The sequence below is a fragment of the Clarias gariepinus genome, chromosome 6 (assembly GCF_024256425.1).
Source record: "Clarias gariepinus isolate MV-2021 ecotype Netherlands chromosome 6, CGAR_prim_01v2, whole genome shotgun sequence".
NCBI lineage: Eukaryota > Metazoa > Chordata > Actinopteri > Siluriformes > Clariidae > Clarias > Clarias gariepinus.
In genome coordinates this window covers 30,216,836-30,233,602 of record NC_071105.1, presented here as the reverse complement: position 1 = coordinate 30,233,602, position 16,767 = coordinate 30,216,836, and the positions used below count along the sequence as shown (strand labels likewise).

Genomic DNA, 16,767 nt, shown 5'->3' with positions numbered 1-16,767 from the left:
CTTTGAGGACTTGTAACTGTAGTCGCTCAATAGTTCCGGAATGGAATTTCCTACAGTCTACCTGAGCCTCCAATAATGAACTGGACTCCATAACTTAAAGACCTCAACTGTTATATTGAACATTCAGCCGGCTAACACACAGTATGACTGCAGATTAATTCCTACTATCAGTTATAATCCAAATAAGGATGGGTTTTCTGTTGAGTCTGGTTCCTCTCAAGGTTTCTTTCTATTGTCATCTATTGCCACTGTCACCCTTAGCTTGCTCATCAGGAACTATCTAATCATTTTGATTCATGCACATTTTTCACATTTCATACAAATTTCCATAATTTTCTTTTGATCGCGTAAAGCTGCTTTGCGGCAATGTCAATTGTTAAAAGCTTTATACAAATTGAATTAAATGAATTACTGCAGGTTTGCTTCTTATCCATTCTAGCCCACTGTCAACTGCCCCATCAAACCTCCAGAAACCATTACTAACTAACTGTCAATACTCAAGCTGCACCCATGATAAGACAATGTGATATGGTTCTTTCAAACACCTGCTATATAATTAATTATTTACCATGGGAAGGCAAATCAAATAATAAAGCATAATATTCAGTATATGAAGTAGTGTGCAAATACGTTAAACATGTACTTCATACAGTAAGTAAGTAAATATATTTAAATACCTTCCACATCTAAAAGCATGGGCACCAAAACTGTGTTTATGGCAGTGGCCTTTATGATCCTAAAGCACTGCTTCCCCTCACAAAATCCAACAGCTCTGTGTTATCCATAGAGAATGTCAAGTTCCGTGGGACACAATGGGATATGCTGAACAAACGCTTCTGATCCAATGGAGACACTACTTCATAACTTACAGGACTTAAAGGATCTGCTGCTAATGCCAGATATCTCAGCACACCTGCAGAGGTATTGTGGAGTAACCACACCTCGATGGGTCAGAGCTGTTTTGGCAGCAAAAGGGGGATTTGCAACACCTTCACAGTTTTACAGTTTAATGTTCTAATCAATACCTTGGCAGCAGTGCAGTCCATAATGATCATTTTAACAGTGGCATGATTGTTGGGCGAAAAACATTCAATGAGTGGCAAGTTTAAGCATGAAAATGATTTGTTGGTAAGAAGAAGAATTACCATAAAAAAGGAAGGCTAGAGTAACTTGCATAATCACTAAACTAGATAATCAAAACAATCACTTTTTGAGGGGGTTTTGTCTGTTTATGTGCTGTCCAGCACATCAAGTGATTGCTCGTGATATCCCAGAGTGATATCCCACCGTGGATATAAATCTGACTTTCTGTGACAGTTACTTAAGGGGTTGAGTTGCTTGCTTGATGCCTGATTGTCTTTAACACACTGTGCTGCCAATAATCACTTAGATAATGGCGGTTGTGGTGAGCAGAAAAGTATCTCAGAATACACAACGCGTTAAAGCTTAGGGGACATGGGCTACTCATCTTGTAATGGCTATTTCCAATTTAATTCATTTATTTAATCTCAAATCATATAACTTTTTATTTGTACAGTGCTTTTAACAATTTACATTGTTGCAAAGCAGCTCTACAGGAATAAAAATTCCATATATAAATTTAAAATGTCTATCGCTAATGAGCAAGACAGAGTCAACGGTGGGAAGAAAAGCTTCCCGAGACAAGCATGACGAACAAAGCTTGAGAGGAACCAGACTTAAAAAGGAACCCTTCCTCTTTTGTGTAAAACCATATAGTACAACCATAAACAAATCCCTTTCATACAGTAACTGTGTGTTCTGAGGTTGAAAGTATAACAGGAAACGTGTTTCAAGTTCAAGTTCAATTTATTTGTTATATGCATGTCAACACAGGGTCAACAGGACAATGAAATTCTCAGGACAGGAAGAGCTAGTCAACTTGTATATGTAAGTGTGTATGCATATGTATATGCATAAGTGAGTGCTTGTGTGTGTTATTGCACATGGTCACATACTACACATGATTTACATTAAGATTGTATTACACTATGTTGATAAATAAATGTAAGGTGTCCTAGTGCAGTCATTCCTTTAAAACAAAGATTTTAGTGTCTAAAGCTTTCTAGAGCTATACTTTAAACAGGTTTTTAGTGTCCAGAAACGTAGTGTGTTATGTAATTATTACATCACTCAGCTATCAATTCAAGTTAAGAATCCTAATAGCCTGGTGATAGAAACTGTCCTTTAGTCTCTTAGTGCATGCAGACAGGCTCCTGTACCACCAATCAGATGGCAATATACTGTATATCATTATAGTTGATATAAGGTCCACTTTGTTGAGGTTTTCAAATGTTCATTGATCAAAATTTGGGTATAAAGTTGTTCGTCCCAATTTTAGTCCTCAGATTATTTGAGCAACTGAAGTCATAAGCCATCATAGTGAAAGTGTTTATATCAATGCAAACCAAGCCACTGTCATTGCTATTAGGTGGGTCTGTCCCCAGTTATTACATAAGTCTATAAGCAGTTATAGTCTAAATGTAATAAGAACTGCAACCAATGGGGAATGAAGGCGGCCTTCATGTGATGCGTACTCCAACCAGAAGTGTCGCACCAAGATGCATTAGATTGGAGTCACTGGTAACTCAGGACTGCTGGGTGTAGCTGTAGAAAGAGAGCGTGAGAGAGTACAACGTCCACAACATACCAGCTCACCATAAAACTATGCCCATGACCCCTCTGGTCTTCAGTGGTCTTCCCAGTTATAAGATCTGAATCCAATAGAAAACCTTTGGCATGTGGTAAACATGTAGGAGATTTGAGGTGGGAAATTAGAACTTTTTGTCAAACTGAATACATTTTTAACTCATATAAAAATATGCTGACAATCCTCACCTTTAACCAAAAAGTTGACTGTAAACAAAGTGTTAATCAATTCTAACAAAGCAGAGTTTATTATTCTAAGAGCTGTAACTCATGGATGCTTGTGTATGTCCAGTCAAAGCTTTAAAGAAATACTGTATATATTATTCTGAAGCCAGGATGCAAACTTTGGGGTGTGGACATTGGTCTAAATCTTTTTGGGTGACCAGAGGACCTACTGTAGATGAAGGAAATCAGGAGACTCAGAGCCAGGGGTCAGGAAGAGACAGTTTACTGCATGCAGCACAAATCAGCCTGGTATTTATGCCAGTGTTATGATGATGTGTCCATAGAAGAGACCCAAAACCCAAGAGCAATGAAAGAAGTATACAGAGGTAAAGGTTTATAAGAGTAAAGGTGGGCACTAAAAAGGGATTAAAACACACACACACACACACACACATTAGCATAAAATAGTGTTAATGATTAACTGACATGATGTCTTAACACACAGATCCTCTACAATGTGATAAGAAGCTGTTGGGTTTACATTCTGTGTAAAAGGTCTGCAGAATAGATAGTAGAGATTATTTGGAGTGCAAGTGCTCAGAAAGGATGACACCACACACAAGTTGTAGTATCAATCTCTGAATTTTGATCACACATTTATATAGTTAGAGCATACATAATAAGTAAAAGTGGAGACTTCACATTGGACACCTTAAACGTTGTTTTTTTTTAATTATTTGTGTGTGTGTAAAGAAATCTCTTAAAGCACAAGATCGAATGACTTGACTAGATGAACTGATAAAGATCCTTAAACAGATGCAAAGAATGAGTGACCCGACCATAGCATGCATTACTGATAAACAAAGTGGCAGAAAGAGAGGGAGATTATTATTATCATGATGAAGATGATTACTATTATTATTATTATTATTATTATAATTATTAACAATTAAAATAATAAAACCAGAGAGAAACACGTAAGAAAACAATGGGGGGGGGGATTTAATGTCAGATAACTGTTTCTCATGAATGTAAGGCAACACAAAAACCACCTGTCTACACAACATTAGGCAGGTGGTTTTAATGTTATGGCATATAAATTATTTGGAGAGAATCTTTACAAAGGTGAAGAAAATGTATAATTTTAAATGTGTAAATGCTATGGCTGCCACCCGTCAGTCAAGTGAAGTGGAGTACAGCTGGTTTATTCAAACAGCTACACCTGATGAGGACCTACACAGAATTCCCCAAAAAATAAAATCAAAACAAAATCTTTGTTCAACCCCAAAAAATATAATGTAACAACTAGTAGACAGCAAATCTCCATGTTTCTAAAAAATAAATGAAGACATTTTTACCCTTTCAAATTACCCCTCACAAATTGAGGTTTTTCTTTTTAGCTCACTGCCATTCTGCTAATTTATGGCCAACCCCCACAAAATTTACCAAACATAGCAATTAGTCCTTAGCAATAAGAGAATGAGAATGCTTTTTTAATAGCAACATATATTATACAGTTTGTATTAGAACATAAGTACAGTATAGTAATATATATATACTCTAAGAGTTTAGGGGAAGAGTATATATAAAATATATATTTTATTTTAATCTGAGTAATTTTCAGATTAAAATAAAAATCTACCTAAAAAGGTCCATTATTTTCTCAAAAAATACAACAGATTTCACACAGTTCTCTAAATACTCTCTCTCTATCAAAGTATTCTGTACATCTTTCTGTTCAGTTTCTGAGTGTGGCAATGGCTCTGTGCTCACGATCTGGTACTACCTACTTTGTTTTCTTTATTCTTATAACTGATATGGCAACTGGGCTTCATCAAGCAAAGAAAACAACTAAGGAGATTTGAAATGACTGGAATTGTGTTAAGAACACATTATCAAAACCTGTAAGGATAGTGCTGCACTGTCTATTTTGTGGGGAAAAAAATCATAAATGGAGATCACTTGGTGAAGTTGCATTGTAAAAAGAAATACATCAGTAGAATCCTAAGCCATGTTTAACAGTGAAAGTAAGAGCGTTTCCATACAAACAATGTGCTGAGAACCCACAGGATTAGAACTAAACAGCTGTGTGCCCATAAGAAAACTACTTGTTAATGAGACTAATCAGAAAAAAAGCTTCAGTTTGCTAGGGAGCATAAAGATTGGACTTTGGAGCAATTAAAAAAGGTCATGTGGTCTGATGAGCTCAGAACCTATTTCAGAGCAATGTATGCATCAGGGGAAAAAAGGAAAGTGCATTGGTTAGGCCTACGCTCAGCAACATTATGAGCCAATAAAATGAAGCCAGGTGACATCCTGAATGTATTAAATAATCAGCTTATCACATCAATGGAGGAATCATTATTTTGTGGTGCTCGTTGTTTCATCATCATCAAGGCATTTGGCAGACACTCTTATCCAGACCGGCTTACATTTTATCTCATTATACATGTTGTTGCAGTCGAGGGTTAAGGCCCTTGCTCAAGGGCCCAGTGGCAACTTGGTGGTCGTGGGAGTTGAACCTGGGACCTTCAGAACCGTAATCCAATGCCTTGTTTGATAAAAGCAGTACATGGGTTTCATGGTGGACCAGTGGCTACAGTAGCATTCAGTGCTTACCATTTGACTCCCAGTGAGTCGGCTTAGCTGACCCTAGCTAACCCTAAGCCGGCACAGAGCCAAATAATGATGAATTACTTGATAAATTTATTTCCACAGATTTTGCTAAACACATGATGAGAGACCAGATAGCGGTGTATGTTTGGAAGCTTTAGTGACTGTATATTACAGACTTTTAATAACACTTTTACGGACAGTATACTGCCAGATTTCTGATATTCAAATATTGTAAATCTTATGCCCTCTCTAGTTGGTACTGTAGTTGTTGCTGATGTGGGAGTGCCCTAACACAATGAGCGGGAATTGGACACATGGGACATGTGGGAAACAATCGGAGGGAAAAAATAAGAAGGGAAAAAAAGGAAGTCCTCTACACTAGGAGAGATTGTAAGATAGATTAACATTAGAAAGATTAGACATAAAATTACCAGTGTTTAAGATTTTACGAAAGTAAAAAAGCTGATGTAAACTCACTACACATGGGAGCTGTCTCCTCTAAGGGGCACAATTGTTTTCATTATTCTTTTTTTATTTAACATATCAATAATACCTGACCGAAAATGAATCACCCCTCAACATTTAAACAACTTGCAACATGGCATCTTTGTAAAAAGACAGCACAAACTTTAGATGAGCAAAAATATTTGAATAGAGCCTTTAAGTAAATGAAAGTAAACAACATTTACTATTGGGTTGCATATCCCCTGCTTTCAGTTTTTTGCATTTCATGATTATACAGCGGTTTTTTTCAGCTGTTTGTTTTGGGTGGTTTCCCTTAATGGAGCACTTTGTTCTGTTGGCAGTGGGTTTTGGCTCAGCATCTTGCTACATGAAGTTATTCTAATAAAGACACTCCCACATAGATTGCATGTATTTCTCTGTATAGTGTTTCTGTAGACTTTCTGTGACAGAAGCAGTCATCAACACAGATCAGCCATAACATTAATGCCACCACCAGGTGAGCTGAAAACCAGTGAGAACCAACTATACACTAAAACACTGGTTAAAGGATTGTGGGCACCCAAGGCTCATCAATGCCTGCCCGGTTTAAAGATTTAAAAGGGCTTAAGGAGCAATGGAAAAATGTCATGTGGTCTGATGAGCTGAGATTGACCTTATTGTAGAGCATCAGGGTAAGAAGGGAAGCACATGAAGCGATGCGTCCATCATGCGTAGTGCTCTCTAAACAAAGCTTAAAGTGTTATGATCTAGGGTTGCTTCTGTCAGTCAAGTCTAGACTCGGCAACGTTATGTGGCAATAAATTGTAGTCAGCTGATAACCCTAGTGTACTGAATGACCATGGTATCCTATCATTGTACAGTATTTTCCACTGATGGCACACCCGTATCTCATCAAGATGAGGGTGTGGAAATGCTCTTACTTTCACTATTAGCCATTATTAACCAAGCATTTAGTTGACGGCTTTCCATCATCATTCCAGGTTTTATATGCTTTGGAATGTTTTTAACCCCATTCTAGTCATTCATCACATTAGGATGGAATTATCCAATCAAATGCTCTCAGGTATTGGCTGATTGAAATACAATTAGTCCTGGCAGTGTACATGCATATGGGTATTACACTTAAGTATACATAGTATTTTCAATTGATACTGGAAATTTCCTGCCAAATACATGCTACACTATCCTGAACAAAGATCTAAAACCTTAGACAAATATAGTCAAGTTAACATGTACAGATTGTCAAAACTTACCAAAGCATTTTACCAAGGTAGTGCCTCAGATGGTCATTATCCAGTTTGACACTGCAGTAATATAATGTATCCATCTTTTCCCCCTCCAAGTTGCTGAACTTGAATGAATGCTAAACTGAAATGATCTGATCAGTAACTACGCTTATTTAAATAACCTATAGCAAGCAGCCACTGACCAAGTACAAGAAGAAGAAATTTGAGATTTGTAACAAATACATTGAAGATCTAAATAAAATATAAGAAGTAAAAAGTGTGTTTATTTTCTTTAAATATAATTACTTAAAAGAACAAGTATTCAATTTCAGTAATATAGAATAAAGTACAGGTTTTTCCTTCCCCTGATATTCAGGACTATAACGCATCATGGCAGTGTTGTAAGTGGAAGGTATCAGAGTTCAAGTAATTTATACGATCCATCTATCCATTTATAGAAACCATAAAAATATGACAATTTTAAGTGCTTAATTTGATTACCCAAAAACATGGCATGCAAAAAAAAAAAAAAAAAACCTTTGTTAGAAAAATTTATAATTTCCACATGCAATCATACACTATGCATTTTTTCTTAAATAAATCTCCTTAATTATGTACCTGATGCACAGGTTTATTTTTTAAAACAGTTTTTTTCTCCCACATTTTATTTAACGCAGAAGAATTTTTTTATTTTACCATCATGTAAGAATAGAAGTCAGCAAACTTTTATGGAAATATGTCGCCATCTGCTGGGACAACCTAATTCCTTAACTTATGTAGAGATATGCATGTTAAGTACCCAATATTTCAACATGATACCAAATGTCTGGTTATTAATGGCAGGCTATAGGATACTAATCTTAAACTGACAAACCTCCACATGCAAGTGAAAACAGCTGCCAGTTCTGTAAGAAGAAACAGAAGATAACCACTTTTGCATGAATTCAAAGGCAGTTTACTTTTCCCCATCACATGAAAGGAAAACTATTTACAAAAGCCATACTGAGGACAAGGGAAATATGAACACTGAGTTCATTTATGTCTATGCACACACAAAAAAAATCTTCATTTCAGAAGAATGTATGTACCATGAAAACAGACGGACACAATAAAATCCCCTTGGTCTCCATCTTCCTGGGATGAAAATAAAAGAATAATACTCTTAAGACAACACATTTCTGAAATGGCAGCTCCAGGAAATTCTCTTAACCCCCCACCCACCCACACAACAAATAAATTTCAAAGACAAATTTTACAAACACATCACTTGACAGGCCATGAAAAACATTGTCCACTCAGAGGGTTAAACCAGCATTCCAGAGTCACAGGGATGTGCATAGGTGTCTCTCCAACATCTTTTTCACAATATTCTTTTTTTTTTATGTTGTTATTTCAGAGATGAGAGAAGTATGATTCTGGTAACACCAAACACACTGCACTCTAAAACCAATCTGAAATATTCACTGGGAAATAAACAAGAAGAAATTGAGAGAGATCCTAGGATAAAAGAGAGAGAGAGAGAGAGAGAGAGAGAGAGAGAGAGAGAGAGAGAGAGAGAGAGCACCCATCCCGTCTATTGTCCATTGTGCAAATTAAGAGTGCCAAACAAAAGAATTTACAAGAAAGGATAAGGACCTACTGGAGGATAAAGTCACCAACCTTTCAACATGTTCAGTCCAGTACCTTTGAAAAATAATGAATCTAGAAATTTGGCGCACTCGAGCCAACTGTGCTTATCAACTGTCCATGGACATGTCGCTGTGAACATGTCCAGGAGATGTAACGTTGAACCAGGATGGACTTACTGGGTGAGACAAGGGACACGGTTTCTCTTCTATCTGTGCCCACGTATTAAATCTGTGTTTGGGCATCTCGTCTCGAACCCTCATGTCACCCAACACCCGACAACCAATCACTGACCACTTGACTGTGCTCATCATTGCTCTGAGATGCCGTCTCTTTCATTCGATAAAACAAAGTACAAAATGTTCAACCCCTAGCTATAAGTACAGGACCATATTTATTCTTTTTTTATATTATTATTTATATATTTATATGTTTAGATATGTACAGCACTATGCTTTTGCAGTCCCACAGGAGGATCTTGATGATATCAACACATGGACAAGTGGTTTGTGAGTCTTAGAGAATAATGCCTTTTTTTCTTTTTTTTTAATTAAGGAAGAGGATTAGCCTGGGCCACTAGTGTAAAACTCTGGCACGTAGGGGATGTTAGTAGACCCAGGACACAGGCACCCACTGAGCAGTGGTAGACACTACATCAATGGCTTCCTCCAGTAGCTGAATGGTTTCATCGATCTCGTTGTTGATGATGGTCATGTCGAAGTAGTGAGCATAGGACTTCTGTAGAGCCTCAGACTCTTTTTGCAGCCTTTGCAGGGACTCGTCCTGATGTAGAAGAGAAGGAGGAGAAAATTCAGTGAGCAAAGTGCATACTGAGTAAACTACAGGAGGTTTTCAAGGGTTTTGAATTTCGATGGAGTTTGAGCCTGTAAACTGATAAGTCATAGTATAGACATAAAATAATCATTAATCTTAAGGAACCAAACTGTCCGCAGCCTTATGATGATGATGATGATGTCAATAAGAATAAGTAAAATAAAAGCCTCATAAATAATTAGCTAAATTTAGCATGCCTTTTTTAATATTGCTGAAGGTAATGTTAAAAAACACTACCTACATGCCCCCAATGCTGCTGTTACAAGCAACTCACACAGAATTTGTAAATTCTAATAATCCTTATTTATAATTTGATGAATTTTGAGTGAAATATTTAGCACATCAGCCTTGCACCTCCTAAGCCCAGGTTAAATTCCTGCCCAAGGTCTGTGTGCATGGAGTTTGCATGTTCTCCCCGTGCCTGGTGGGTTTCCTCCACGTACACCGGTTTCCTTGCACAGTCCAAGGACATGCAGATTAGACTAACTGCCGTTCCCAAATTGTGCACAGTGTGTGGAAAAAGTATGTGTGTGTGCCCCCAGATGGATTGGCACCCCATCCAGGGTGTACCCTGCCTTGTGCCCCAAGTCTTCTGGGATAGGTTGCAGGCCCCCTGCGACCCTGTGTACAGGATAAAGCTGTATAGACGATGGGTGAGTGAGAGAGTGATATTAAGCACACCAATTTAATTTATTTTGTTTTTGTGGTGCTTTTATCAATAGACACTGTTGTTAAGCAGCTTTATGGAAATCAAAGTACCAAATGTAAATGCAACTATTACAAAATAATGTATACATTTATAGCTTCATCAATTTGTCCCAGAGAAGGCAGTGGTAAGGAAAAACGTCCTGAGATGACATAAACTGTAAAAACTTACATGGCACATGCCAAGGGGAGATCTTGCGGATAATCTACTGTACCACTGATGTTGAAAGTTAATATATATTGATTGACTGTCTTCAGCTTTTCAGCAATCTCCTTAATAGTTTTGCAAGCAACGTATGTGTGCTGGGGAAAATGTAAAGCATAATGTTGTAATAAAGCATAAAGTTGTTTGCCTTAAAGAGACATATTCATAGTTCCTTATCAATCTGCAACGTTTTGTGATAAGACTAATCTTTATGATATTTGAACTTGATAACTCTACTTTATCTTTACTATACTGGCCAGCATATGTCCTGAAAACTGGGAATGATTTTGAATATCTCTGGCATACACACTTAATTGATTACATCACAGTTGATACAGTATACACACACTACGGATAATATAATTAAAGAAAACCTTCGATTTAATTTACAAATATTTTATCTATTTTTATTGTTGTGTGTTAAACATTACAATGTTACAAATGTAACAGTTAAGTACATAAAGATTACAAGATGTTTAAAAGGTTACAATAATATGTAAAGGAAAAAGTGCAAAAATGCAATGGTTGTTGCGACATTGTTGGAATTAACAATTAAGCATGTAGGCCTAATGGTTGAAAGGGTAAAGTCCATGTTAAGATGTTGCTAGCATCCATAGAGGAAAGCAATCAGATATGTTGTTTCGAGCAAAAAGCCATCTGGCTGCCGGCTAAATCCTAGCTGGTGAGGATGAGTGCATCAATACCAAACTTCTTTGGAATCTGATGCTTTAATAATCAATCTTTGTATTCGTAAAAAAAAAAAAATCAATAACAAGCACTGTCTTTAAATATTGACGTTCCAAACTTTTATGAAAAATTACTGTTTAGGAAAGGGACTATTTTCCCTTTTACCTTGTTGTTGTGCCCTCTATAGCTTACAGAAAGGCAAGCAGATAAACAGATTACCAGCCTGCTTGTCTGTCCAACAGTGGCAGGTAAAAAAACATAGTTTGAAGCCATTTTACTCTTATAAACAACAATAATTTTTTTAGACTAGTAGGTCAATGTTTTGGCTAATGACACCAGGCATCCATGTGATTGAAGATTTCAAATGATGTTCAAAATATTTGATTTATTTCTAATATTTTGTAATATTGCATATTTAGCAACAATGTGTATTCACAACATATTTATAAATAATAAATAAATAAAGATGTCTGCTTAGTAAAGTACACAAGATAAACAAGGGCACAACTTCTTTAAATGGTCCATGGCTAGGCAAAGTAAAAACCACAAAACTACCCAAGCCTACATCAGGGTGCAAAGAACAGGGAAATTATACAGTGCCATCAATTAAGAAAGTACAAAAATAAACGCTATAATATTTGAAAACCATCTTCTTTAAAACTGTTCAAAAGAAGTACTGGAAATGAGATAAAAACGATGAAAGCTATATGCTCGTACAATGGTGTTAGAATTACTGCTTTTTCTGTATACAGAATTGTGAATGTTTGCAAAAAGTGTGGAAATTCATGATTTGCTTTTTGACAGCTCCAGAGGTTGGAAAAATATGTGATTTAAACAATGAGTTACTTAAAAAAAAAAAATCTATCGACTCCTCAAAATTAGACAGGTATACTATTTAACCCAATATAGCAGTCCAGTCTAATATTAATATGGAATAGAATACAAAGTAATCCTATTTTACAAACTTTCCTGATCCTCCTACTTTCTAATTTAGATGGCCTCCCACACTAAAGGTAAACTGGTGAGGATGTACCTTCCCCTTGCCCGAACCAATAGTTGTTCAATTACTGTACAGCTGTAGAAGGTGTAACATGCAGTTTGCAGTCTATAGAATGGAGGGTTTTGTATTGAATAAATTAAGCAGAGACTCAAAAACCAAGTAGTCAAACATAAACCTTCTAATCATTATAAAACCACACGACACCTAAATGCTAACTCTTTAAAAATGGCAGCCATTGATGTCCCCAAGTGTGTAAAAGGAGGAGACAAAGTTAAACATCTGCTCCAAAGACAAAACCTTTGGGATAGTAAATTTAAAAGCAGCATAGACTTCTCACATTTTATACATCAAATTTTTTTAATATATTTTGACCAATTTCCAAAAAAGGGGAAGCGTTTTTTTTCTTTTAGTTTTCTTGATGTATTTATTTTATACGAACTACATTATAGTGTTTATTTTTGTGCTTCACTGATTGATATACTGTAAAATAAAATACTTTTTCCTGTCCTTTGCATAGTGATAAAGGCTCTGAAATGTGTCATTGAGTCAGATTTGCCCCTGGACTAATAAAGGTGTTTGAACTTTCTGAGCAAGATGGTGTATTTAAGGTATTTATGCATCTTATCCTTCCCAAACTGTTTCTTGTTCATCCTGATTAAGGACCCATGCAGCGTTCCCTAGTTTATGGTATACTGTATTTTACATTTATCAACATATCTGTTTGTAATCATGCGAAACCATTCAGCTACTACTTGAACTTGACTAAACCTGTTTTTAATTGCTGTTATTTAAAATGAAAACAATAGAAAAGTCAGCTCTTTTAAAGTTTTTTTTTTTATATACTAGTGCCAAAGTTTTTAAAATTTGAAATTGGTATACTAGCTTTTGGTATTACTTGGTATTTGATATAAATATATACTGTACATAGTAAACACGCCCACTGAGGCCTCATTCATTAATCTGCAAGGTGTCACCATTAGATGGCACTGTGTTCTACACATTAATGCACATAGTCCATTATTATTATAAAAATTAAAATGAATGAAAGAGTACCAAGAGAGTACAGACTGTGACTGACAAAATAAGAAAAATATCTGCCTATGCTGTAATTCTTCCTCCCAGTCTGTGACTATCTGTATTTCTATCCTGAAAGAATCACCTGCATTTTGTTTAACTGACTTACACATTTTTGGTCCAGAGGAAAGACAGTGAATAAGGTTAACAAAGATCATACATTTTTTTTTCTTATTATGCATATTTGAGTTTTTTAATTTTGCATTGTCCATGTTTCAATGTCTTTTATTACTTCTAATAGTCCTAATATATATATAGTTTTAATTTTATTCTTATTTAAATCCACAGTGCAGATATTTAATAAGAAAATGGTGTTGCTGCCAGCCCCAGATATTTTATCATTAATCTTGAAACATACATATACAGTATTGAATCAAGTCCCTTCTGTTTTTTTTTTTTTTTTTTTTTGGATTGTTAACAGAAGCAAAACTTTTTTTGTCACATTTTGGGAACCAAAGTGGTTGATCATGCTCCAATAGTACTCTCTGAAAATAGTAGATGTCAGATACAAATATATTTAGGATGTCAAATACTGATATAATATATATGACACTGACTGCATAATTATAATTATGGCCCTGACCTTATATCTAGAGGAACTGAGGGAAAAGACCAACTACAGCAGTGACCACTAAATGACATTAATAATAATGAAGCCTCAAACTAATTTATGATGGGAGGCTAATAAACAACTTGCTATAGGCTACTAACAGTATCCCTGTAACACGCAGTGATACCTTTGTCATACCTTTGTTTAACTATGCTTGAGACAACAAAGGGGTTTTGTGTCACCAGTGAGGTCTTATACCATTCATCAGGGTCGGGCATTTTCAGCAAAACTTCCAGCCCATTACATCTCAAAAACTACAAAAAGAACCTCCAGCTAGTCTCCCCAAAACATTCGGGCACAGGAAAAAGGAGACGCAATTATCTTAATTTTCTTGGAAAGGTGCAAAAACATTCCTAATGTATGGACATTACTGTATGTACTAGATAATTCCCCTTTACCAGATGCCTATAGCTAACTAGTATTGCTTTGAGTAAGCGTACAGTACGTCATTCAATCCAGGGTGCAATTTTGCCCTCTTGGACTCTCAGGCACTTTTGACTCTTTTGACTTTTCAGGACATAAGCTGACTGGATGATAGGGTGAACGTTTTTTTGCTGTAATTTCCAGGAGCCATAGATTACAAAAGATTGCATTCTTTATTTTGTCCAACGGCTGTGCAAACTTGTGTGCTCAACTGTGAACACTGCATATAGAAGCAAAGCTATATGGTCAACTTTGATTACTGCATATATGTTTTATGAGTATTGATGGATTATATCAGGAAGTTCAATCCTCAAAGGGCCAGTGTAGGTACAGGCTTTTATTCCAAGCAAGCAGGAGCCATTCTTGGTTCCACATGTTTAATCATTTCAACTAAATCAACACTGACTCCTATTTGGCTGGAATAAGATCCTGCAGCCTGGACTTACAAAACAAAGTTCTAAACACTCGCCTAGACACACAGCCTACATGTCACGTACTTACAGGCAGTTTTCTGCACCACCTTGGAAGCTGAGTGCAATGACAGGAAATCGCACAGAAACAACATGCAGCATGCAATGAGCCAGAAACAAGTAAAAACGTATTATCATAAAAATAATCGACTGAACTAAAAGCATGCAAAAAAAGCATTGATAAATTGAAATAAAAAGAAGTGGGAGCAAACTTAAACTTGAAGAATGTGTTGGGATTTTTAAATGTGAGAGGGAAACATTTTGGTTATGAGAATTGGAGGAAAATAGTGCTTACCTCATTCATACCAGGGGTGACAGTAGGCGCAGCGATGAAAACGACATAGGGAGCAAATTCAGCTGTCCGCAGTACTTTCAGTGCCTGTTAAAAACCACAGAATTATCAGTTACACTGTACCAGCCTGAGCAACAGAATACCAAAACGGGTATTCAGGAAAGGATAAAGAACTGGTACCTGTGGCTCTACATCAAGGATGGAGATCATGCCCTGCTCGTGGATCTTTCGAATGGTCTCCAAACGTGTACCATACATGGCATCCTCATGGCTCCCATACTCCAGGTACTCATTGTTTGAGATGTCCTGCATCATCTGGTCATGTGATACAAAGTAGTAATTCTTGCCATTTTCCTCATCCTTTTTGGGAGGTCTGGTTGTGTCTGGACAAGATTAGGGCAAGTTTTATTAGAGTACACAAAACTGTAAGACCTGATATACAGTATATGGCACAAATATACAAGCACTTGTGATGGCATGCACCAGTGTTCACACTGCTATCTGCCAAGATAAGTGCCAAATAAGAATGAGTAAAAATTATATAAAAGCAAATGTGGGTGCACTAATGAGGGTTGTTGTACTAGATCTTTTGTGGGAATATTACACTTCCTTCATAAAGGAAGAAGGAAGTGAAGAGTATACAGTATTTAAAAGCTTATACTTAGCTGTTTTTCTTAGCTCACCTAAAATCTTCAGTCTATCATACTTTACTTCATTAGAATTCCATTACAATGCTTGCTCCTGGTGGGTACAACAACCAGCGAATATCTTTAAAGAATGTAACTTACGTGGAATGGGGTAAGCAAATCTGTTTGGGTGCTTTGCGATTAGTGTGTTCTTGATGTGTCGCCTGCCAACGCCATGGGCTCCTGCGCAGAGAAACATTATAGCGGGTAACATATACTGTAAGAGGACAGCAGACATAACCACTCAAACAAAACAAACAAATAAACAAAACCGTCACAAAGCCACATACCTAATAAGACCAGTGTTTTTCTCTTGAAAGCAGGTAACTTCACAACTTCTTCATATGTGACAAGATCTAGTTGGTCAAACACTGCAGGAGAACGGAGAAGTAAACAGATGTAGGACTGTCTGGTACAATGAGAACGTTGACAGAATATGGAGTGATGTCACTGAGGTGAAAATCCCCTTCTGTGTGTTTGACTCACATGGGAAAAAAAAATACACTACTGAAATTTTGAAACTAGGACATTGATAAAATGTCCAATTTTCAATATTCAGGTGTCTTGCAAAAATGTAAAAGTTATTAAAAATATCACAAAAAGGGAAAACATGAAATGTGATATGGTGGTCTGTGAATAAGCGTTTTTGCAGACGATAAAGAAAATCTGTTTAAAGACAATGCATTATTACTCTTATTAAATATTCATACCATTTTCAAAAAGTATTGGACGTTTTAGAGATGAGAACATTTAAATTCCACCATGTTCCAGTTGAATTATAGAATTTTTTGGCTGTTATAAATAAACCTGTATACTGCATGAAAGATGCAGAAAATAATGTGCATATTTTCTGTATATTATAGATGCTGAAGGAGGAAAAAGCATGTATGGTGGTTACAGCTTTCAGCATCTTTTCGATTGCTATGACAACATATAACTGGTTAATAGAACATCAAAACACTTCATACAGGGTTATAAAAGGTAAGAGCTAAGAAACACACTGTTGCCTTTTAGGT

The 16,767-nt window shown here is 36.3% G+C and overlaps 1 protein-coding gene across 12 annotated transcripts in view; it reads right to left on the bottom strand.

Moving 5' to 3' along the window:
- Nucleotides 1–8,071: 8,071 nt before the first annotated feature.
- The window catches only part of caskb (calcium/calmodulin-dependent serine protein kinase b), a 68,795-nt gene continuing 60,099 nt past the window's right edge, over nucleotides 8,072–16,767 (bottom strand). For 4 of the 12 annotated variants that reach the window (XM_053497926.1, XM_053497931.1, XM_053497933.1 and 1 more), the window contains 6 exons: nucleotides 16,042–16,122; nucleotides 15,854–15,934; nucleotides 15,246–15,448; nucleotides 15,069–15,152; nucleotides 14,805–14,831; nucleotides 8,072–9,548 (listed from right to left, as the gene is read on the bottom strand). In XM_053497926.1, coding sequence (XP_053353901.1) covers nucleotides 9,372–9,548; nucleotides 14,805–14,831; nucleotides 15,069–15,152; nucleotides 15,246–15,448; nucleotides 15,854–15,934; nucleotides 16,042–16,122 — 653 coding nt within the window. In that variant the 3' untranslated portion in view covers nucleotides 8,072–9,371. The remainder of the gene's footprint in view (nucleotides 9,549–14,804; nucleotides 14,832–15,068; nucleotides 15,153–15,245; nucleotides 15,449–15,853; nucleotides 15,935–16,041; nucleotides 16,123–16,767) is intronic. The other 8 variants (XM_053497929.1, XM_053497932.1, XM_053497934.1 and 5 more) reach the window with 3 other exon arrangements.